Source organism: Gekko japonicus, unplaced genomic scaffold (assembly GCF_001447785.1).
Source record: "Gekko japonicus isolate JY-2015 unplaced genomic scaffold, Gekko_japonicus_V1.1 scaffold603, whole genome shotgun sequence".
Taxonomy (NCBI): Eukaryota; Metazoa; Chordata; class Lepidosauria; order Squamata; family Gekkonidae; genus Gekko; species Gekko japonicus.
This window is the reverse complement of record NW_015169192.1, coordinates 203779-228382: the sequence shown is the minus strand read 5'-3', so window position 1 is coordinate 228382 and position 24604 is coordinate 203779. Positions and strand designations below refer to the sequence as shown.

The 24604-nt window shown below is 43.6% G+C and overlaps 1 protein-coding gene across 1 annotated transcript in view; it reads left to right on the top strand.

The window, feature by feature from the left end:
* Window positions 1–24604, top strand: part of DOCK11 (dedicator of cytokinesis 11) — a 112429-nt gene that overhangs the window by 66120 nt on the left and 21705 nt on the right. Inside the window, exons 32-44 of the mRNA XM_015416254.1 lie at window positions 1133–1249; window positions 2313–2388; window positions 3281–3393; window positions 5479–5590; window positions 6386–6452; window positions 8105–8152; window positions 10594–10736; window positions 11325–11440; window positions 14643–14780; window positions 15440–15622; window positions 18779–18892; window positions 20694–20909; window positions 21004–21061. Of these exons, the coding sequence (XP_015271740.1) occupies window positions 1133–1249; window positions 2313–2388; window positions 3281–3393; window positions 5479–5590; window positions 6386–6452; window positions 8105–8152; window positions 10594–10736; window positions 11325–11440; window positions 14643–14780; window positions 15440–15622; window positions 18779–18892; window positions 20694–20909; window positions 21004–21061 (1501 nt within the window). The remainder of the gene's footprint in view (window positions 1–1132; window positions 1250–2312; window positions 2389–3280; window positions 3394–5478; window positions 5591–6385; window positions 6453–8104; window positions 8153–10593; window positions 10737–11324; window positions 11441–14642; window positions 14781–15439; window positions 15623–18778; window positions 18893–20693; window positions 20910–21003; window positions 21062–24604) is intronic.

Sequence of the window (24604 nt, the reverse complement as noted above, 5' to 3'; positions counted from 1 at the left end):
TATTTCTGGCCACTGTGTGACACAGAGTGTTGGACTGGATGGGCCTTTGGCCTGATCCAACATTGGCGTCTCTTATGTTCTCTTATGTTCTTATGAAACATTAAAGAGACTTAAATGTCAACATCACAATTAACAGGATTTTTCTGAATGCTTTGTGATTTGTGTTTTTCTGTTTGAGAGAGAAAATCAGAGGTTGTATTACTTGTTCTCACAATTTAAAAAGAAAGAAAGAAAAGAAATTAGCAATTTCAAATTTTGTGTTTTTCATTTTTCCTAAAATGTATTTATGTTTGAAAATTGGTGGGTGCACCGGGGCGGGGGGGGGAGGTAGCCTTGCCTACTGTGCAAAAAAACCTGGCACTGGACCTGCTTTGGATTTGCAATTTATGTAACAGACATGCCAAAGGCTGGTTCAGCCAAAGCGGTCTCAGAACTGGAGAAGTTCTACGGACACTTCTGACACCCAGCAGAAAGTGGTCCATGTATGGGACTCCGTAGTCTCCAGAGTGTTCCTGCCCTGCATGTCATTTAGCCTATGGCCAGTTATGCTTACAAGGTGACACCTGGTAAAATGATGCTGTCTCCACTGGGCCTACTTCACAAGGTTATCGTGAGGATAGAAAGGGACAGCCTCATGTAAACCAAATCCTTCTGGGATGGCAGAAGTATATAAATGTTACATGGAGCCAGTATAGAGTGTTGAATTCAGAGAAATTCCAAGTGTCAGCCACAAATTTACTTAGATGACCTTGACCCAATCAGTGCTTCTCAGCCTAGCCTACCTCACAGGATCGTTGTGAGGGAAAACCAGGAAGGGAAGAAGCATGCATGCATCCTTGGATGATGGGTTTGGTGAAAGCATTGTTACGAATAATAATAATTAATTGCAATTGGATATTTGTGGTGCACTCTGAAGCCCTATGCATTTGCCTACATACGGCTCAAACTTTGATATGGTACAAGCCACTGGGAAATGGTCCTGTATGCAATCCCTATAGAAATAACCAGGAGATACACAAGAAAATAGCCTTGTGCCATTCCAATTAATTTCAATTGTAAGAGAACTTTCTGGGCTCGCACCCATAATCATTTGCTTTTGAAATCCTCATTTCTCCCCAATTCTGTCTTACAGAATCAACAGGCCAAAATAGCCCAGCTATATTTGCCTCTGGTCGGACTCCTGTTGGAGAATATCCAACGCCTGGCTGGCCGGGACACCCTGTACCATTGCACTGGCATGTCAAGTTCTGTGAGCAATCTTGGAGATACTTTGAATCTTTCCCAGGAATGGATAAGTGTATTTTAGCTAGATTTATAAACAGTTTGCCTCATTTTCAGACTGGGTTCCAGGGAGCATTGGAGTTTCCTTGGAAATTGATCAAATATCCCTTAAAGAGAAGATCAGGAATGGTGAAGATCCTTCCCTGAAAGACAGTTGGCTCACCCTTATCGATTTCCCCAAAAATGATATGTCTCGTGTAGGGTATATCTATATCCTCTCAAAATATATGGGGCAACAGGTAGGCCCAATAAGTTGACACAGTCTATGTAAACTGATGGTGCATCGTAGAATACGGCTGTCGTTACCAGTCATTTGAAAAGTCAGATGCTGTTAGTCTGTGTGACTATTCTCTGTGCAGTTTTCATTGCTAATTCAGATGCAGAGGCATTCACATTTGCAGTGAAGCATCCACACAGCAGTTCTGTAAGTGTGGAGAGGCTCTGCAGGTCTCAGAATTGGGGTGCTGGCTATTGCACTGGCTGCGCCCCCAGCTCTCAGGCTCCTCGAGGGTGCAGATTCAAGCATTCCTTCTTGCCTCTGTCCTGTCTAAAGTAGTTCCCTGCTTCCTAATTTTCCTTCCAGCAGTCTCTTGAAAGTCTTTCTAGTTCACATGTAAAGGCCCAAGATAGGATTAAAGCTGTTGAGTTAAACATTTTTGCTATTCTTGGAACAACTTGTCAAACTTTTCCCTTTATCATCATCCCTAGTCATGGGAAAGTATGCACGCTGATAGCTGTGAGGGGTCAAGAACCAACAGTCCAACTAATCCAGCATTCTGTTTCCAAGATGCTTCCAGAACCCCCCAAGCAGGATAGGAAGACCAGTCTTCCTGCCCACTGTTTACCCATCCCCACAACTGACATTCAGAGGTTTACTGCTTTTGGACTTAGAAGTTCTATTTAGCTGTAATGGCTGTTGATAGTTTTGAAATAGCTACTGAGTTAGATTCTGTTTATCTTTCACTTTTGCATTTGAGCACAAGCCAAATCATATGCATTCTGAAACCTTCTGTCTTTTTCCTTCCCTGCAGACATCCAGAGATGACTTTATGTGTAATTTTACACCATCTTCGAATAGGTCAAGCCTCATTGTTGATAAAGATACATGTAAGCAAACTCACATTAGGTTTGAACCTATATATTATAGATTATATATTTAAGAATGATAATTAGTACTCTGTTCTTGTCATGTCATCTGTCCTTATATTTGCATATGATAGGGCTAGGTGAGAACAAGGTATGTTGAGTATTCCAGTGTCAGGAGAGCCCTCTTGGTTCAGAGCAGAGGTCCATCTAGTCCAGCATCCTCCTTCACATAATAGCCAATCAGTCGCCCTGGAGGGCCAACAAACAGAGCACAGAGGCCAGGGCCTTCCTCTGATGTTGCCTCCTGGCAGTGGTACTCAGAGGTTTGCTGCCTCTGAATGCAGAGGTTCCCTTTGGCCACCATGACCATTGATACTTTACAACTCCGTCTAATCCATGTTTCAAGCTATCTGTGCTCATAGCCATCACTACCTCCACCGACAGTAAATTCCACAGTTTAACATTTCCACAATTTAATTACAACAGAGGTCAGTTCCTGGGTCGATTTTTCAAACCAATCAATGCCTTTTGTTGCTATTGTTGGGCTGGTTTGAATGTACCTGTGCTGGCAAAGCTCACATGAAGGAACTCTGCTCATGCATCCAAAGAGCTAGCAAGGTAACCATTGGCTATGTAATGCATGACTTGGATGTTAGAAAAGATTTCCAGTTGTTTTTTGATCTCGTTTGGGGTGGCCAGTCTTACTGTCATGTTGCCTTAAAAGCTCATTTTGAGCATTTGTGCGATTGTTTAAACTTTTCACATCCCACCTGTCAACTAGGCCAGCAGACATCAATATGAAGCCTAACATAGTCGATAGAACAATTTCATCTAAAACACAAGAATTAAAAATATGTCAGCAAGCATGAAGTCATTGGAAACATTTTCTTGACTCTTTTTTTCTTCTTTTCAGTTTATGGTGCAGCTTTCCAGAATGGGCTCACCATTAAGAGGGAGGACTCAAGAGGATCTGTCAGCTCGGAAGGAGGGACCGGATCTCCTGAGCAGTGCAGCACCAACGAAAATGTAACGTCACTAGTTCAGTTTGGGGCTGTTGCTTTTTTAACTCAAATGTATCACACTTATCCACAGCTTGTAAGGTGGTTTGCACAACATCCTTAAAAGCCATGTTTAAAAACCACAGCATCTCCCATTAAAACATCAAAATACTAGCCAGCAGTAAAGCATTAAAAATATAAAACCTGACAGCAGCTGGACATTGGAGAGAAGGGGAGAAAAATAACTTCGACCAAACTCAAAAGTTTGGGTTAATAAAAAAAAAAAGTTTTCATCTGGTGCATCTGAACTCTGAAGGGAGGAACTCCTACTGTATGGCCTGTTCGAGGACCTTAATTGACAGGTGGAGATGGTCCTATACAACGCAATCCTAGGCAGACACAAGCCCATTGATTTTCAGTCCACTTGGAAGGGTGTAACTCTGCCTGGGATGGCACCGTCAAGTATCTTGATCTCAAAGCATTTAGGACCTTGTAGGTGAAAACCAGTGCTCTGAGTTGTCCCTGATAGTAAATAAGTAGCCAATTTTGGTCTTTTAAAACTGACACAACTTGATCCAGCTACAGCTAGCTGTCTTACTGCTGGCACAGTGTAAGAACATAACATAAGAACATAAGCGACACCAATGTTGGATCAGGCCAAAGGCCCATCCAGTCCAACACTCTGTGTCACACAGTGGCCAGAAATACAAGGTGCCATCAGGAGGTCCACCAGTGGGGCCAGGACATTAGAGGTCCACCAGTGGGGCCAGGACACTGTTGACCCCCCCAGGCACCAAGAAGACAGAGCATCACTTGCCCCAGAGCCCCCATCTATACCTTGTGGCTAATAGCCACTGATGGACCTCTGCTCCATATGCTTATCTAATTCCCTTTTGAAGCCGTCCATGCTCGTAGCCACCACCACTTCCTGTGGCCGTGAATTTCAAGTGTTAATCACTCTTTGGGTGAAGAAGTACTTCCTTTTATCTGTTTGGTGCTTTGGGAGAGTCTTCAGAAGCCAGCCCCATATAGAACGCAGTACAGTTGTCCAATCTGGATGTGATCAGAGCATGGATAACTGGACAGATCATAGTGCTAGGTGAAGTGTTCCCCATCAAAACAAGCCTCTCAGGACCAAGCTGGAACCATGAGTGCCTGTACCTGAATCTAGACCAGGAAATTATGTTTGCTAGCCCAGACTATCAGAGATCAGTTGATGGAGTTGGGGTCAGGGCTTGAGCCTGGAATGGCAAGCATTGACCGGGAAGGGCAGAAAGTTCTATTCTTAATGGGGTAGATCCTACCCCCATCCTACCACCTGACCAAAGAGAGTTTGAAACCTTTCTCCAACTTCAGTGGCTGTTCCTCCAACAGAAGAGCCACTTAAGTTGGAGGAAGGAGTGGAGTGGTAAGATGGGGTAGGAGGCATGTCAATATTTATATCAAGGCTGCATCCACCAATCGTTGGAGGTTGTGCTATTTGTTTATTTAGTATATTTATACCTTTCTGCCCATAATTTAAACCCATTATTACAAGTCCTATCCTCTGCTGCCAGCAGGAACAGCTCCCTGGCCTCCTCTTAAGCGACAGCCTTTCAAATACTTTAAGAGAGCAAGCAGGTCCCCCCTCAACCTGCTCTTCTCCAAACTGAACATTCCCACGTCCCGCAGCCTTTCCTTGTAGGGCTTGGTCTCCAGCCCCCTGACTGTCCTCGTCGCTTTCTTCTGCACCTGCTCCATTCTGCCCACATCCTCTTTGAAGTGAGATCTCCAGAACTGCATATAGTACTCCAGGTGCAGTGTGACCAAAGCGATTTACAGCAGGACTCTGATATCATGCAGTTTGGATGTTATGCCTCTGTTGATACACCCCAAGACTACATTAGCCTTTTTTTGCAGCTGCATCACACTGACTGCTCATATTTAGCTTACAGTCCACTTGTACCCCACGATCTTGTTCACATACATTGCTACCCAGAAATGTATCCCCCCCCCCCAATCCAGTATGCGTGCTTCTCATTTGTGTTACTTCACCAGACCAATGCAGCTACTGTGCTGGAATTTGTGACCTGTTAGTGAATTTGCATTTCTTGGTGTGTTTTGGTTAAAATAGATGCGGAGGAGCTCTACACGCAGCAGTGTCTCCCAGTATGGGCGACTAGACCAGTATGAAATTCGGAGCCTCCTCGTGTGTTTCCTTTATGTAATTAAAATGATTTCTGAAGGTTAGTAGCTTTGCAGTAAAGGCACGTTTGCGCTTTCCCCGTGCGGATACAGCATGACCCAGCTTTTTACTTAGGTAACTGCCACTATTGAAGCCTCTGACTTATTTGACTGTGTGATTTGTTAGACCAGTGGATTGGAACCCTCCTTCAATCTGGAGGCTGTGCTGGAAGTTTTAAATCGGTCAGTGGGTTGCATTCAATGAATAGAGGTGGACTTTCTCCAAGATTGTTACTTTGAATTGCTTGACAGTATTTAGATGCGTAAACATGAGCGGAGGGAGCAGCCCATGACTGAAAGCTTTGTAGCTTGAGGGCTCTATGATACAAGCCCTACACCTCCAACAGATGTCCAAGAAAATGTATTTGGGGGGAGGGGTTGGGGGGGGTTGGCCGTCAAGTTGCAGCCAACTTACGAGTGACCCCATAGGGTTTTCAAGGCAAGAAACATTTAGAGGTGGTTTGCCTTTGCCTTTGCTTAATGGCGTGGAAAAAACAAGCCTGGCTGTTCTGGTGTTACAAAGTCTTCATCGTTTTTTTTTCTTACTGAGAAAAATATCTTCACACCTGCAAGCCTGCATGCTCTGTCTTGCTTGCACAATTGCTGTCTGTTTTGCACATGCTCACATGGCACATTGAAACAAGGATGCCCATCTGACTTGTTTGACCACTATCCTACCCTCATAGGAAGCTTTTCTTATGCATCTGTGAGTAAAACCTCATGGTGGACTCCAAGGCCTTGTGATCTGGGCTAAGGGAGGACACCAGATCCACTGAGCTGTTTGTTCTTGTTTTTAGATACCTTGCTGACCTACTGGAATAAAATATCCCCCCAGGAGCTGATGAACATCCTTGTCCTCCTAGAGTAAGGTTTATTTTAATTATTGCATCTCTGCATTTTAAAAAGAAATACACACACACACACACACCCGATGTGGAATTCTCAAATTCCATGTTTGCATGTTTCTCCACTGAAATGGTGGTGTCTTACACCAACTGTTCGAGTTAAAAAAATGGGGAAACTATTCACAGATTTCCTGTGTGTTGCTTAGCTTGTCTTTTAGCTATAAAACAAACAGAATGGTGTATGAAAGCCCAGGATATCCTACAGTGTAAACCAGAAGAAGAAAAAATGTTCCCCTCCCCTTGTAATAAATGTATGTATAATTTTATAGTGTATATTCCTACATTACATTAATTATGTTGTCAAAGGCTTTCACGGCCAGAGTTCATTTGTTGTAGATTTTCCGGGCTGTATGGCCATGGTATACAGCCATACAACCCGGAAAATCTACAACTACTAATTACGTTAATTAGTTTGCTGTTTATTGTAAGGGGGTCCACCTCTTTTGAGAAGCTTAAGGGGAGCATCTAGGGGCAAACTACACCCAATGTGACTGTGGCTCCAGGAGTAATGCCTTGGTTGCAAAGGAACTTATTTCCAAAGAGCCTGTGGCCCTCGTTCAGATCAGGACCATGGCATTGGGGGGGGGGGCAGGGAGGAAAGGGTTTCAGCCTTCCCCTCACCTGCAGGCCATTTCCCTGACCTGAAATGGCTCTGGAAGGGCCCCCCCGGGGGGGGGCTGCACAGATAGTTTTTGTGTAGTGGAGGAACCCCAAACACCCAGTTCCATTTGGCTGAAGGCCTCTTTATTAACAGTAACTGTAGGGCAGGAATAACAACACTTAAAAATCACAATTTAAGGAATAACCATACTTAACTAAGCTGTTTCTGGAGTTCTAGGCCAGGGTTCGTCTGGCCTGGTTCTCTGCAGATTCTTAGTAGGCCCTGCACTCCTGCAGGCTTCTGACAGGAAGGCTGAGAAGAGAAGCACTGAGTCCCTCCTACTCTTCTGCTTGCTCTGAGGCCTACTGGAGTGGCCTCTTAAAGAGGCATTTAATTGTTAATCACTTAACAGGGTTATTTTATCATTTTAATTTGCCAGCTTTTGTATTATGGGGCTATTTAATTGGCTGTGTTTGTTTGTTTTTTTACTGTTGTCAACCACCTTGGATTTGACTTGGCCAAAAGAAATGTGGCAAAAAGGTGTTTTATTAATAAGTACCCCTTTCTAGATGGCGGAATTCTTCTCTTATTCAAGAAACGTCCTGAATGAACTGACACAGCAATAGTGGCTAAGATCTGGGAGGCTGCCAATCCAGATCTCACCTCTGCCACCTCTGCTGTAAGCAAGCCACTCTCTCTATCTCAACCACAGTCCCCCCCATCTGCCATGTAGTCGATGTGAATACTGGCCTACCTTGCAGGGCTACTATTAGGGTTACTGCAAGATTAGATATGTGAAATACTTTGAACCTTGAAAGCACCAGATAGTATGTATATGGCTGGAAGTGATATTGATGTCTTCCAGCCAGTCCTTCTGCCTCACAGCTCCACAGTTCCTAGAATTCAGGGGAAGGGTAGAATAAGTCTTATTTTTTGTGCTATATACAAAGTTGCTTCACTTTTATTAAATTTACCTGGATCTTTTACCTTTTTTTTCTTTCCCCTTCCAGAGTGTGTCTATATCACTTTAGATATGTTGGGAAAAGAAACATTGCCAGGTATTGTTATTCTTTCATTGATTACTACTAATACTTTTGGAGAGTAATTGAGCTGTCTCTTTTGTGGTGGAGAAAGCCTTGGATGAGAAGGCTTGGATGAAGTTGTGTTACAGCAGAGGGCACTGTTGCCCATTGTCCTGAAATTCACCCCAAAGGAAAATAAGCTTCCGTGGCTTTTAGCAAGGCACAAGGAGACCTGGTATGCAGACTTTGCCAGTGCCTTGGGGAAGGCAGAAAGCAAGCAGGAACTGGATGTTGGGCACCAAGGGGTGCTAAGAACGAAGAGTCCCGGAGGTTATAAGCACACCACGAGATCCATCTAGTCCACCATCCAGTTTCCTGCAGTGGCCAAACAGATACCCCCAGAAGTCTCCCAGGCAGACACGGAAGCTAAGGCCACCCCTTATTGTTCCCCCCGTTGTTATTCAGAGAAACACTGCCTGTAAATACTGGTGCTTTGTTTAGCCATCATGGCCTATCCTCCAAGAAGGTGGCTATGCTAGGAGCATCGCTGCACCCTGTGAGTTCCACAAGCTAGTCCTCCTTTGTCTGTTCTGACTCAGCTGCACTTCTACTTCATTGGCTGCTCCTGAGTGCTAATATTATGGTGATGTTAATCCCTGGGCCTCCAGTCTTCAGCCAACCTGCCTGTTGCCCAGGGTACTCAATTATCCTCCTCCTGAAGTGCTTGATACCAGGGGATCTTCTTTGTCCTTCTATCAGCCAGAATTGATCTCGCTTACAGGTTTGGTTTGGCCTCGATGCATTCTGGGAATGTTGGTGGGCCCAGAAGGAGACAAAACCTTTCAAATGAGATCTGGAGCCACAATAAAGCCATTCTTGGTGCTCTAGGGCATGGTCTTCAGGTGTGAGAGGTGCCAGGTTCAGTTACCAGACAAACCCATGTACGGCAAGGGATGGGGCATATCTCTTTGTGGGAGGGGCCTACGGTGATGGGCATTGACAAATCCAGACAGCTAGGAGAATGGGAAGCAGGAGGCACAAATCTGTGAGAAGTGAGCCTACGGGGAGTGTGGCAGGCAGGGAGGACAGAAGATGGTATAAGCCCTTGTGTGTAAGAATTACATCTTGCAACCAAGCAAAATCTAAACCTAACCTGGAAGTTTGTATAGCTCTTCCCTGTCAGGGGGAAACGGTGGGGTGCCAAACTATGGGATCACCTTGGAGCATGGGAGGATATTGTAGCCCTAGAACTCATTAGACCTTCAACCCTGCATGATTTACATTAAGACACAGCAAAGCACAGATAAAGAGATTCTCTGTTTTGTCTCTTGTGGCATTGGATAGAGGTAAAGTACCTGCTTTGCAATCAGAATGTTCCCAACCAGCAAAGGTGGGGAAGTTTTTAAGCTAGAAACACTTGGGTCTCTGTCTGCTTTGGAGGGCTTCCAAATGGAACACTGGCTCTTCCTGTTTCCTGTGCCAGCATCATCTGATATTGAAAACAGGAAAAGCCAGCAGCCCAACTCAGAGTCTTCAAAAGTGGGCAGAGATCCACAGATGTGGCATGTTGACGCCTGTGCGGGCTCACGTACGGCATGTGCTCTGTCAGCTGCATTAGCTGCCAGCTAAGTACCAGATCTGCTTCAAGGTGTTGGCAATCACCTTCAAAGCCTTATACGGCCTGGGACCATCATACCTAAGGGGCCGCCTCCTCCCATATACGCCTCGGAAAGCGTTACACTTTGAGAGTTAACATCTCTTGGTGATCCCTGTCCCAAAGGACGTCCGCCTAGCCTCGACCAGGGCCAGGGCTTTTTCTGCCCTGGCCCCCACCTGGTGGAACAGGCTCCCTATTGAGATCAGGGCCCTGCGGGATCCTTTTCAATTCTGCAGGGCCCGCAAGATGGAGCTGTTCCACCAGGCCTTTGGCTGAGGCAGTGGGTGTCCACATATGCCCCCCCCCAAGGTTGCAGTCTCCCACCCACTGATAACCGGCCATACTTAGGGCCGGATTCAGGTGTCCACTGATAACCGGCCATACTTAGGGCTGGATTCAGGCCGGATTCTCCCTAGGGCAAGCATGACTATTGTTTTTATATGTTTTAATGTGTTTTATTGTTTTTATTGAAATGCTGTGACTCGCCCTGAGCCCATTTATGGGATGGGCAGGATTTTTTTAAAAAAGCGGGAAGTAAATAAATAAATGTTCTCTCATTTTGCTGCTCCTAATGTCACTTTGCACTCAAGCTATTAATCAGTTTTTGGAGCGTTTAGCCTATTTGCCAATCTGAAGTCAAGTGGACTTGTGATCTTGAAGAACTGCTAAGCAAATTGAGGGTCAGATGAAAAGCTGTCATGGGCCTCTGGAAGTAATTTCAAACTAGACAAATATTACTACACTGGGCTTGTATCCAGCTCTGCAGAAAAGCAGCCGTTTTTCCAGGGAAAAATACTCATTGCTCCCCTCTCTGTTTCAGGGTTCACGATGCCTGGCTGTCAAAACATGTGGGCGTTGACAGGAAGTCGCAGACGATGCCAGCCCTTCGAAGCCGTGCCGGCACCATGCAAGCCCGCCTCCAGCACCTGAGCAGCTTAGACAGCTCATTCACGCTCAATCACAGTATGTGGGGGAGGGGGGGCGAGACTCACAGCTGGCTCCCACACCCAGTCTGCGGCTTGGCTGCAGTGCTTGATCTGCTACTTTCTCAGGAAGGTTCCACATGTTTGTTCTGAGTGGCTTATGTAACTTGTGTTGCTTTTTAATTATTTTTATTGTGTTGTTTTTATTGTGCACTGCCTTGAGCAAGTTTTTGGAGAGGTGCTGTATACATTTTTTGAATAAATAGTTTTTTTCTGTTGCACCATCCCTCTTGTGGCCGTGACACATTACACAGAAGAGGGATTGTTGCATTGCTACCTCTGGCCAGCTATACCTTTCCAGTAAAGTCTGGCAGGCATTCAAGTGTCCGAAAACGCACTTAGAAGCCTCAACTAATGGTTGTTATTCCAGTTTTAATGATGGGACTCTAGGTCTAGTCAGTCAGTCCATGGCAGAACTGAGACTTAAACCCAAGCCCTGGTCCTGCACCTTGTAGCCACCGGACCAACGTGTGGTCCTTTCAGGCCACCACCATCCTCTCCAAAGAACCTTGCCTTCAATATCTTCTAGTGCTTGTAACTCTGTCTTCAACCAGCTTTTGTTCCCCAGATGCTGGCACCTCAGAAGCAGACATCATGCACCAGGCTCTGCTAGAGGGCAACACAGCCTCAGAAGTGGCTCTGACGGTCCTCGACACCATTTCGTTCTTCACCCAGTGTTTCAAGGTGTGTGTTGGATTCTCTGCAGAGCACTGCTTTTGCCTAGCCCTTACCGTCCCAGGTGCTGGATGTGGTTGAGATGACTCTTTGTAGGTGATTTTAGATTGGCTTCTTACAAGTCAGCAAAGCACACTATACTCTTGGCCCTACAGACCTACAGGAAGGGGCTGTGGCTCAGTTGTAAAGCATCTGCTTGGCATGCAGGAGGCCCCAGGCTCAGACCCCAGCATCCCCAGTTAAGGACCAGGTAGTAGGTGATGCAGAAGTTTTCCACCTGATTGGGGGGAGGGGTTGTATTCTGTGCCATGAATGACACCTGAAGTGGCCATATATCTCAATGTCTGAATCCTTGCTTGCATTAAAAGCTCCCTGCATATAGAAGATTAGCACACTGGAGGAGAAGGCTACGCTAGAACATTTTCCCATAAACATGCAAGTTTTCCATGGGCCAGGAATATTGACATGGAGCCTGTGAAGAGGATTTAAACCAGTCTTCCTCCATCTGAAGTGATTCCTTCCTCCCCACATCATGCTGCATACTCCTCCCTGTGGAGAATCTGGAATATCAGGAGATGTATTCTAGTCTAACCCTTATGTGCTAGTTCCCTAAATGCAGGAGGTTTTTCATGCAAGAGAAGATTCAAGCATGAGATTCCCCCATGGTCATGCTGGTGGACTGCCCATTTCAGATGTAATTTATGTCAGAGAGTAGGGCCTCAGAACCCATAAATAAATGGTTGTACATGTTTGGACATATCACTTGCCTTTTACTGCACACACACATACACTTAAAATAACAATAAACACATGAAGAGGGTCAGTGAGGGAGTGCCAGACAAAACAGAGAAGTCTTCATGCAGTGATGGAGGACAATGGTGGAGGGGGGACAGACGAATCTCCAGAGTTCGACCACCACCATCTTGCCTCAGATGACAGAGGCACCCAAAGTAGAAATAGCCATAGTGGCTGGGTATATTCATATGGAAGCTGGCTGTCCATAAAATATGCTGGTCCCAAGTTGTATAGGGCTTTAAAGGTCAACACCAGTACCTTGAATTGTGTCTGAAAGCAAATTGGGAACCTCTGTATGTGGAACAAGACGTAATATGGTCCTGATGACCTGCTCCAGTCAACATTCTGGACACAGCATTCGGCCTTGCAGGTCCACCGCCGGGCCCCTGATGTCAGGGGGTGTGGCATATGCTAATGAGTTATGCTAATGAGTTCCCCTAGCTCTTTTTCTATGAAATGACCCCTGCAGCATTCTATACTAATTGTAGCTTCTGGAGACTCTTGAAAGGCAGCCTTATGGAAAATATCTATAAAATGTTTCATAGGTGGCACTGGTCACCGGATAAAATAGCCAAATGTTACCCAAATATGACAAATAATTGGTGGAAATGCAAAAATAATGTAGGAGGTGTGGAATAATTCAGAACTATTGGCATAAAATGAACAAAATAATAATGGAAATAGCAAATATTTATTTACCCTTCACACCAGAAGTCTTTTTATTGAATATGCTTCCTCATAGTTGTAAAAAAATGATCTGTATATAATAACTTCTATCTTAACATCTGCAAGAATATAAGTTGCTAAATGTTGGAAATCAGATAGAACACCAAGAGAGGAACTAATACAAAGACTGTTGGAAATTGTGGAAATGGATAGGCTAAATATCATATTACAAGGAAAAGATGAAGAATTGTACTCCAAAAGATGGACTAGAGTGTATGCATGGTTAGATTTGAAAACTAGACTCAAAATACTGTATACTTTTTTTTCTATGCTGTTATGTTAAAAAAAAACTATAAATAAATATACAAAAAGAAAAGAAAGGCAGCCTTATGTAGAGCACGCTGCAGTAGTCCAATCTAGATATTACTAGGGCATGCGTCACAATGGCCAGATATTTTCTGCCTAGAAGGGGTTCCCCCCCCTAAAGTGGAGAGAAGTATCTGAGGAAAGGGAAGGCAGTTAGCAGAAGAAAGAAGAGAATGTTTTCCGTGGAAAGTTCTAAAAATTTTATTTGAAAGAATACCATTCTTGCTTTTCCTGCCAGGAAATATCCCGATTACAGTAACACAGTAACATGGAGGCCTTTCCTACCAGGAATCTCCTTGTAGATCTCAGTGATCTCATAACGTTGTTGCCCTTTCTATCAGGAACTCTAGAAAATCAAAGTTTGTTTTGTTCCTGTGAACTTCAGGACATAACGGATGCAATATGGGAGTGGAGAATTTCTGAAGTATTTCTTCCTTTCTGTACCTGTTTATTGGGGGTATATTAGCCTTACAAATTGTCATTCCTTGTTTGTTTAAAAATTAAACTTATATAACATATTAATGACACCTATCCTGTGTGGTTAATAGGACAGTTGGTATGAAGCAATGGACTGTGTTAACTGAAACAGGTTTACATTTTGTCTGAGTAGTTTTCCTTTGATCACTTCAGACTGTGGGCTGGAGCCAAGAATCTGGCTCACTGGTTGCCCTAACCTGTTACATTTTCATTGTTGTTGTACTATCTGTTGTTGCTGGCTTTGCTGTTGGCAGCGCTTGGGTTATACTCTCTGTCTGCAAGAGGAAGGTGGGAAGGGTTAAGGTGAACACAAGAACAAGAATTTTTATTTGTTTAAAAACATTTCTGTGGTGCTTTTCCACCCAATTCAGGGTCCCCAGTGCAGTATTTATTTATTTAAAAATATTTCATTTGTGCCCACCACTAGAGCTGCCAACTCTGATTTGGAAAATTCATGGAGATTTGGGGGCAGTGTTTGGGGGGCAGGGAGGGGAAGTGATGCTGCTGAGTGTACTCTCCTCCAGGGGAATGGGTCTCTGTGGTCTGGAGTTTTAATTCCTGGAAAACTTCAGGCCCCATCCATCACAGACCGATCTTGTATCATGAAGTCTGAATGCAGCCATTATTGTCATGCAACAAGAAGTGGCTTGAGGTTGGGGTCCACGCAAGCATTTGTTTTGTTTGTTGTCGGTTGTGTATATTGTTTAAATCCGTAGCCAGAAAAAGTAGAATTATCCATCCATTAGGCTAAAACGGTCTGTCAGCCTGCCTCTCCTCATCTGTAATGTAGTGCCGTCGGCGCTAAACTAGCCTTCAAGGACTGTTGCAAGAAGTGGAAAGCTCCATTAGGTGTGCAAGTATCACACAGTGACTTTTTGGAGAAAGTAACTCTCTCCTTGTTCTCCAGAACCAGCTCTTAAACAATGATGGCCACAACCCACTGATGAAAAAGGTTTTTGATATTCATCTTGCCTTTCTTAAAAACGGACAGTCCGAAGCCGCCCTCAAGCATGTATTTGCTTCTCTGAGAGCTTTCATCAACAAGGTAGGGAGGGTGTTTGTATGTGTGTGTGTATGAGAGAGAGAGATCACCCTGAGAGTAGTAATAATAATAGATAAGGCTGCTGAACATATTCCGTATCCTCAGTTTGTTACAACGGAGTCCTGAAAATGTTGATTTTCTTGTTCAAAAACAAAACCTTTCAACCTAATTTTTCTTCACTTCCTTTGGGAAGCTTGGAGCAGCATTCAGCATTCACTCAGCCACAGAAACTAATATAATGGGAGGGGAGGGGGACAAAATACATTTTTAAAGTGGTGTACATCCCTTTGAAGACTTTAATAGTACAAAAGCAGGGATACAAATATAATAAACACACATGCCTTTCTGCACCAATCAGAATGAGCCCATGTGTCTGTGACTTTATTTTTCTTACAATGCCATTGCGATTCATCCATGCATTGATCAGCTTGTGGTGCCATCTTTAAAATGGAGCCAGAACACTCTTGAGGGGGTTGGTTTGTAGAACAGAGTCCACTTCTAGCTCTCAGATGATTGACTGGGAAATAAAGTGTTTACTGAAAAAGCAAAAGTTACCCACTCCTCATTTCAAGTGTCAGATGGAATGTACTTTTGTCACATTTTTGTGAGGCAGAAAATAATTACTCTTCCTGTTTTTAACCCTTGGCCTCCTGCTGGTCCAGTTTCCTTCGGCATTTTTCAAGGGGAGGGTGAATATGTGTGCCGCCTTTTGCTACGAGGTCCTGAAGTGTTGCACCTCCAAGCTCAGTTCGACGCGGAATGAGGCCTCTGCCCTGCTGTACCTCCTCATGAGGAACAACTTTGAGTTCACCAAGCGAAAGACCTTCCTACGAACTCACCTCCAGGTCAGTGAAAGGGGAAGAAGGGAACTGAAAACAGAACTTTCCTGAGCCAGTACTTGGAGAAGAGCTCGGCTTTTCTGCAGATTGATTAGTGTAGATTGTGCTAATAATTTCCTTCCTTCAATTGTGGTTATATCTATAATTAAATGGGGCTGGGAAACTTAAAAGCCCCCTTTCTCTCACATGGGCCTACTCATTGGTTAAAGGGTTGAGCAGAGGCCGTTCGCTGCACGCCTCCATCCTCAGAGGCCTGTGGAAGGGGTCACCATGAGTTGGCTGCAACTCGACAGCACGTTCTTCTTCTTCTTGGCTGTTTCTTTGTTTCTAAACAGAAATTTTTATTGGACATGCTGTTAACCAATGTTTATATGAGTTAATCTATGTTTTAATTGCCGTGATTTTACTTGTGTGTTTGCTTTGTAAGCCGACTCAAAAGCCACGTACTAGCTGGGGAGGGGGAGGATAAATAAATGACTGGAGTAAGCGATTATAAATCTTCTTGAAGAAGTTGTTTGGGATTTAATAACACTTAGCAAATACTGGTTCTGAGTGGGGGTTATTTATTACCCACGTGTTGCAGGTGGAGGGGGTGGGGCTTCAGGCCTAAGCCTAGACAATATGGGTCCCAAGCAGGCTTGGGGATTCCGCGACCTGCCTAGCAGTCACTCATGACATCGGGGAACTTACATCCCCAAGCTTTATGGGACCTAATTCAGCTTGGGATCATAGGGGGAGGATGGGTTTCAGCCTTTTCTCCCACGCCATTTTCTTTCTGGTTGGATACTGCTAATCGGTTCTGTTAGTGGAGGTGCTTTCCACCAGTAGAAGGGGGCTTCTCCTGTCACAGAAGTCTCCTTTTGGCCAGAGGAAAGTGCCTCAGCTAGCAGAACAAAACCCTCTGATTCATAGCTGACATCTCTTAGCCCTTCTACTCAAACCCAATTTTTATAATACTTTGTACAGTGTCTAGTTATCATACAGCCAGATTTGGTGCCTTCTTTACTCAAAAGTAAGTCCCACTGCCAATCAAAGTATGTAGGATTGCACCTTTGAATGCTCACATAGTGTTATTTATATTATAATTTTTGCAAACTTATTAAGGAATGCAGGCTGAGGAGAGAAATAACCCTCCCAACGTGTTTTTAACTTTAAAACATTGGCACTGTGAAATGTCGTAGTACTCTGGCAGTTTATCTTACTTTTTATTTATTTATTTATTTATACATTCGGCTTATATACCGCCCTGACCCCGAAAGGTCTCTGGGCAGTTTACATACAAATTTCTACTTCTACTTCCCTTATCTAAGGCCACATGGTACAGGGACGGGGCTGCCTGACAGTTTTTGGACTGTCATGTGCAAGAGTTTCACGTTCAAAATACTCCACCCTAGTTTTCTTAGTTTTATTTTCAGCCAGGGTGAAGGGGTAGGGTTTATGTGTTAGTTGTTTCCCAAAAAGGCACACTTTGTTTTTCTGAGTTAAGACTGGAGGCGCACATCACTCTGTAACACCCAAAAATCACTATAGGTTTTAAATTGTGTAAACATATGGTAGTCAGTCTTGCAGAGATACAGAAAACAGCCTCCTCTGAAGCAGGTAATCCTGCATCTCTGCTGTGGGGGTCCTTAATACCTGAAGCAGAGATGCAGCAGGACCATCTGTCTCTCTTCTCCCTGTTCCCCCCCCATACTGATTCATAGGAGCCAAGACCAGATGCATTGAATCATGCTATGACAGACAGCACTTTTTAAGAGGCTTAGAAGTGCTGTACCAACAACTAAAGGACTGCGATGAGTTAATTCTTCACAGAGCCAGAGAACCTTGAATGACAGGCTGCTCCAAGCAATCTGATTGGTTAGCATCAGCTGAGCAGAAAAAGTCTTGAGAGGGCTGGATGCAGAGGAAAAATCAGTCAGAATCCTGCCTTAACCGTGAAGAGATGTGTGCTGAAACCGTCTACAAATAGCCCTGTTAAGGGCTTAGTGCTGACAGAATCAGATTTCTACCTTGACTGAACACAGTCTGAATTCAGTGGTAGCTGAGAGCAGTTTGAACACAGACAGGAGTACTGAGGAGAGTTTGGCAAGGAGGTGGGTAGGAGAGAAGACTTCCATTCTGGCCTGAGGAAAAGGGAAAATCTTCTAGAGAGAGAAGAAGATTCCCTACCCAGTCAAACAGGGAGAGTTATCTCTAAGGAGTGCAGAGATCCCTGGTCTGGTGTGATTAGGAACTGCTAAAGATCTTAAAAGTCAAACATTCACAGTACTAGTGTTCCAAAGAGAAGGGGTTTGGGCACTGGGAAGAGGATACCAGCCTTCTAGGCACCAAAAAGAGTCAACGATTATACAAATAAAGTGTATTAGAGAGTTTGGGAAAACACTGGAACAAAAGCCTCTCAATATAAAGATCTAAGTAACAGAATAAATTAAGAACCTCTACTATTAGCCTGATATATAAAAACAAAAGTCTGTGCTTGTAATAGTTTTACCTCAGCAATTTCAACCCCTCATTTCACCTGACTTTCCCTTTGATGTTAAATAAAAAAAATTTATTTTATTTTAAAAGCGTCTCAAGTGCTGTTTTCAAGGGTTTAAGGTTAAAGGGTGATCCTATCCCTTCCCTCAAATTCCTGGGCTGAGCAAATAGCCAAAATATACCTTCCTAACAGTGGAACTTCAAGGGAAGAAGAATAAACATGTTACCAGGACTGCTCAGTCAGTGAAGGGAAACAGGAACAGAGGGAGAATCTTGCTTCTGAGGGAGTGAAGTGGAAGGGGTCCATCATACATGCATAGACACAGCAGCAAGCCTCCTATAGCTGGGTGGGTACTTTAGGTTCAAAGCGGGCTTTGTCTATTTAATAAAGTTGTAGCATGCTAATAGCTCTTTCGTGGCACGCCATTGGAATTTATTTAAAACATTTTAAAACCAAACTCTTATCTACGAGCCAAAAAAAACACACACACCAGAAATAGGAGATTTATCATGCTTGCATAGCAGGAGTGATCCTAAGCGGCCTCCCTGGGATTTTCAGATGGCAGCAGAGATGGTGTTGTTTGTATCCTGCGCTCTTGTTTAAAAACCTCACGTTGGGTAGCACGTGCATCTGCTTACATTTGGCACCAGGTGAAAAAACAAGCGCTCTGTTTTCCTCAACAGATCATTATTGCTGTGAGCCAGCTGATAGCTGATGTCGCACTCAGTGGAGGTTCACGATTTCAGGAGTCGCTGTCCATTATTAATAACTTTGCCAACAGTGACAGGCCAGTGAAGGTAGGTTTCTTTTAATCACCCAGCCTGGCAACAAATCCCATCTGCTTCAATAGGGTCTACAGAACACACACAGCATCTCTTGGTTACAGCCATCATATTTTGTTTGCTTGTAAGGCCCTTTTGCAAGAGGCAGCCCTAACACTCTGGTTAGTTGTTGTTGGGTAGCCACCTGAGAGGATTCATCTCCTCTTCCTGTTACGATCATTTGGAAGATGCTTACCTACAGTTCACTCCTTGACTGAGGGCTGTCCAAGAAAACCCTTGGAAAATCTGTCCAGAAAAGCACTGGGCATGCAGCTAATCAGCAGTCATATCTGGCATAGTTAAACCCTTACCCTGCAGTGTGACAGCATGGCATGTTTGAAGCAAAATGTCCAGATGTTACCAGCCACCCACCACCACACAGCCTGCTCCAGCCAAGTACAAGTTTCCAGTGACACCAGAAAAGCAGGCAAGAAAGTGCCTCCCCCCAAGAAAGTTTCTTCTGATCCCAAGGAGTTACACTCTTCAGTCGGGTGCTTATTGGCCCTATGTCTATTAAATTGTTTTATTTTTTTTACAGTAGGTACAAATGGCCCTTCAGCAGAGAATGGTTTACAACTATTTAAAAAACATGGAAGTTTTTTTTAAAAAATCAAAACTTTTATCAGAACACCAGTTACCACTCTGATTTCCCAAGCAAGGCATATATCGAGCTTTCATCATAGAAATGAAGGGATGGAACACTGCCCATAGAGAACCAGTATGATGTAGTGGTTAGACTAGGACTGGAGAGCACCATGTTCGAGTCCCTGAACCTGTTATTTTCTCTCAACCTGCCTCACAAGGTTGTTGTGAGGGCACGGTGGAGGAGGGAACACCATGTGTGCAACCCTGAGGCCCTTGGAAAGATAAAAAAAGCATAATAAGCAGATATTAATTCATAGAGACTCATGGCCAGTGGTGGCTTTCAGTTGAGTCCTGGCAATTTAGGCTGTGTGTGACTGCAGGGTAAGGGTAGCTTTGGTCTCTCATCTGGATACATGGACATGATCTGTAGAAGGCAAAGCAGAATGTCACCCTGTGTGTCGTTGCCTTTTTTCTGAAAAAAAGCAAAGTCTCTGTTCGTAAGAGAGGAACAGAGATCAATGTTTCTTTTTTGAAGCCTGGCATTTCCTTTTTGGTAAAAAAAGTATTTCCTGCCGACCGTTCTGATGTATCTTCCTAAAATAATACTATGTTTTCTGACATGAGGTGTACTTGCACTGGGAGGGGTTATGCTTAAGGCTATATGTATTCTGTGCAATTTGCTTGCAGATGGAGAATGTCTTTCTAAAGCTCATGATGGGGGCCTGCTTGCCAAAAATCATAAAAGGTGTCGTTAGTCCATTTGGAACTATATGGGTTTGCAAGTATACAAATAATGCACTGCAAAAACTGCAAAAGCTGGCTCCGCAGGTCAGCTGCAGGTTCCTCTGCATAACTATTTCTCCTTTTCATGGGGGTCAGGAGGCGAATCTGTTACACAAAACGAGTCAGCGTTTGCAAAATCGTAATTTTCGTAACTTATACAGGTTGCAGAATTCAGCTTGGTCTCGAATGTTTGCTTATTTACTTCTTGGACAGAATCTCTCTCTCTCCCCCTCCTCCACTCCTGCTAGGGCACATACTGTCCCAAACATAGACAGAGAGCAAAGCATGAGGGCCAAAGCTTACCCCTACTTGTCCCGGAAAGACACAATCGTTCAGATTACCTGCACCATATTACTGAACCAGGCCTTACCCCTCTGCTTGTCTTCTAACTCAGCCTCTTTTGTGGCAGGCAACTGCTTTTCCTTCTGAAGTCAAAGACTTGACCAAGAGGATTCGGACTGTGCTGATGGCCACAGCTCAGATGAAGGAGCATGAGAAGGACCCTGAAATGTTGATCGATTTACAATACAGCTTGGCCAAGTCCTATGCCAGCACGCCGGAGCTGAGGAAAACATGGCTGGACAGCATGGCCAAGATCCACATGAAAAATGGCGACTGCTCGGAGGTAATCGCCTTGGCTGTCCCAAGGGTGCCTTGCTCGAAAGGCACAGGCATTTGTTAGAGGCTATAACTCTTTCCTCTTGGTCCTTGTTTTGCAGGCCGCCATGTGCTATGTTCACATTGCAGCGCTTGTGGCAGAGTTTCTGCACAGAAAAAGTAAGTGTTTTCTGCTGTGGAACTGGAGTAAGCATAAAGGCTTGTTTCATGCCCCAGGATTGTGTTGGGCTGGTTGTATTTTCCTTTACTAGTTGCACTATCACCTGCTTCTCACGTTCAGTGTTCCCAAGATGTTTTCTTGTAACTGTAACAAGTGAACTTTGGATTCTAGCAGCTATTAGGTAGCCCATCAGGAATTTAGAGTTGATCCCACTGGAAACTTGGGAGGAGGAGAAGCCAGGACCCAGGGGAGCCAGAGCTATAGCACAGTAGTTCAGGGAGGAGAAAAGCTTTTGCAGCTAAAGGAAGGGCGGGACAAAACAGCCTTTGTTCTATTACAGCCATATGTGGTGTAGTGGTTGAAGTTTCGGCCTAGGATCTGGGAGACCGGGGTTCAAATTCCCACTCTGCCATTGCAGCTTGCTAAGTGACCTTGGGCCAGTCACACGTTCTCAGCCTAACCTATCTCACAGGTAGTGCTCTTTTTGTAGCAGGAACTCCTTTGCATATTAGGCCACACACCCCTAATGTAGCCAATCCTCCAAAAGCTTACAGAGCTCTTCTTACAGGGGCTACTGTAAGCTCTTGGAGGATTGGCTACATTAGGGGTGTGTCGCTTAATATGCAAATGAGTACCTGCTACAAAAAGAGCCTGGAGGGAGCAATAATGCAAGCTGCTTTGGGTCCCCATTGGGGAGAAAGGTGGAGTATAAATGAACTCTGCCTCTACTGGGCATGTTAGACTTCATCATAAATGACCTCTGCATCAGGGATGAGTAGACTTCATCGTGAAACAGCAGCTACTGTTGGTGCCAACAATAAAGAGGATCGTAGTTGAATAATATAGAAATGATGAGAAGAAACAACTATGAAAAAGCACCAAGAAATGTAAATAAACTTTTATACCAAAATTATTTATTGTAGTACTTTATAATTTTGTCTCAGTCTTTTGTTTCAATATTTCAGAAGTTGTACCAAAGTCTTCTTAGTGTCAGAATCTCATTAATGTTTTGTATACAATAATAATATTGCCACAATATAAGCCATAATGTGCATTCAGTATTACAGTGTCAGCAACTGGAACAAATTCCTATACCATCATGAATTATGGTGACAAGATAATACAGTATAATTAGTCTATAAATGACTCTCAGCAAGGTAATAATTCATGGACAGAATCCATGAAAAAGTTCACAAGCTTCCAGTTGTGCAGTGCAGTCATATGTCTCTAGTATACAAGTACAAATATGTTCCTCCCGTGTTCAAAGATGGGATTTTTCAGAATGTTTATCTTATTTCGGGACCTTCCTCAGTCAGATTGCACACTTTTGTAGAATTGCCTGAAAATAATATCTAACATAAGTCCAGTAGTCATATATGCATTCTAAATACATTCACCCACTCCTAAGAATAACAATTCACCCACTCCTAAGAATAACAGTCATACAGAAACGCCATTCATAGGGTACAAACAGAAAGAAGAAGAAGAGATTGGATTTATACCCCGCCCTTCACTTGGAGTCTCAGAGCGGCTTACAAACTCCTTTCCCTTCCCGTCCCCACAACAGACACCCTGTGAGGTGGGTGGGGCTGAGAGAACTCTGACACAAACTGCTCTTTCAGGAACAGCTGTGCCAGAGCTTGTGACTGACCCAAGGTCACATCAGCAGGTGCAAGTGGAGGAGTGGGGAATCAAACCCGGTTCTCCCAGATTAGAGTCCGCACACTTAACCGCTACACCAAACTGGCTCTTGGAAGACTCCATAAGCTGGCATGTCCTTGACAAGAATTGCCTCCTACAAAAAATACTGTCATCCTTTAATCATATGCCGCTGCACATGACGCTGTAAAAAGAGTTTTTAAATTGACCCATACCTAACGGAACTGGAGAAAGTTTTTAAACTGACAAATACCTAAAAATCAAAAGAATTTGCAAAAAACAGGAACATTCTAAAGATTAAGACCATATGATTGGTGTCAAGGCAGCCTGGTTATCCTACATGCACTGGGGGATAGACATACACACTGCAGAACTCTACTGAATTTCTTACACAGTAAGGCTCTCGTAGGCTCATTTGCTTCGGTTCCTAGTCTATCATTCTAGGGATTGAGATAGAAGTATTCTGATTTTAGATGCTTGTGTCAGGCTTGGATACTTGGAAGAACAGTGTTAAGAAAGAGGATGTTAACAAAAATCATTTTTGTAACTTATTGACTGTAGCAAAGTCTTGGATGTAGGAGTTAGCATTCCCTGTTAAATCAGGGAAGACTAAAGTATGTTATTTTGCACAGATTATTATAAATGTACTTCAGTCTGGTTACATAAGAGAAAAGTTCATTCAACTGAATATCTAAAACAGTGGGAGAAGCAAAAGTGTACATAATATCTCAGTCATTGCAGAATGCCTTTGCTTTGGAGCTTGAGTTTTATCATTACTGTTTACTCTTCTTGTTTCTCTTAGTAATGAAAAAAACCTGGAAATAATATTTACTTTAAAGATAAGTGGGAACCCTGCCAACACGTTGACCTTGAGCACCTTTGGGCTGGATGTAGAAGAGAGTAAGGAGTGGACCGGCTAACCTTCATTGGCTGCCACCTAGGCCTATTCAGCTTCACAAAACAGAAAATTATATTTATGGCCTTAGAAGATAACTCAGTCTTCAGGCACTTTCTTTAGCAGCCAGCCCTTCTCATTTCAATAAACCATACTTTTGCACTACGGAAGCCACAATTAGTGCTTGGAACAGATTGTTTACTTGTCTAAACATCCTTCACAAAATGCAGCTGTTTATTAATTCACATATTGAAGCATATCCCACTTCTCTTGCTGTAATCAGCAAGAATTAAAGGCATTAATAGAACGGTAGCCAGTACTAGGGAAGCAAATGCATGGAGAATTTTTAGAGCTCTGAAGCTCTGAAGGTGCTAGTAGGTGTGCAGCAGAAGCAGATAGGTTGAAAAATTGACATTGGGCATGAGGTCCTGCTCAGGGCCCCACCACCACCACCATTTCAAAGGCTTTGATGGACACTTTGGGTGTGTTTTCTTGTGTGTTCTTTATAATAATCGGGGCTAGAAACTTTGGGTATTCTTTAAAAATGAAGTCTGGTATTTGCATGCTCCTTGCTAGATAACTAGACGCCATATTTTGCAGGACAGCACATCAGGTGGATTTTACACAAATAGAGAGAACAAGTATAAAGAAAACAGTCGTGAGTGTCTGACTCACAAATCAAGCAGTCAACAAGTCTTGCAAAGAAAATGTTTACTATGTATTACAGTCTGAAGCAGTGCAACACAATAAATCAATTCCTACAAATCATAAGAAAATCCTAGTGCAAAGGTACATCATCAACGTCGTCTCCGGATTATATATAACAACGTTTCAAAATTGGATCTTCCTCAGGAAATGTTCTGTAGTGTACAAAAATACTTCTTTAACATATATACAATGTAAACAATGAAAAACAGTATAAAATCCAAATGCAAAAGCTACTATGTGATGTTTCTTTAAGTGTACTGCCTTTTATCACCTGTCAGCA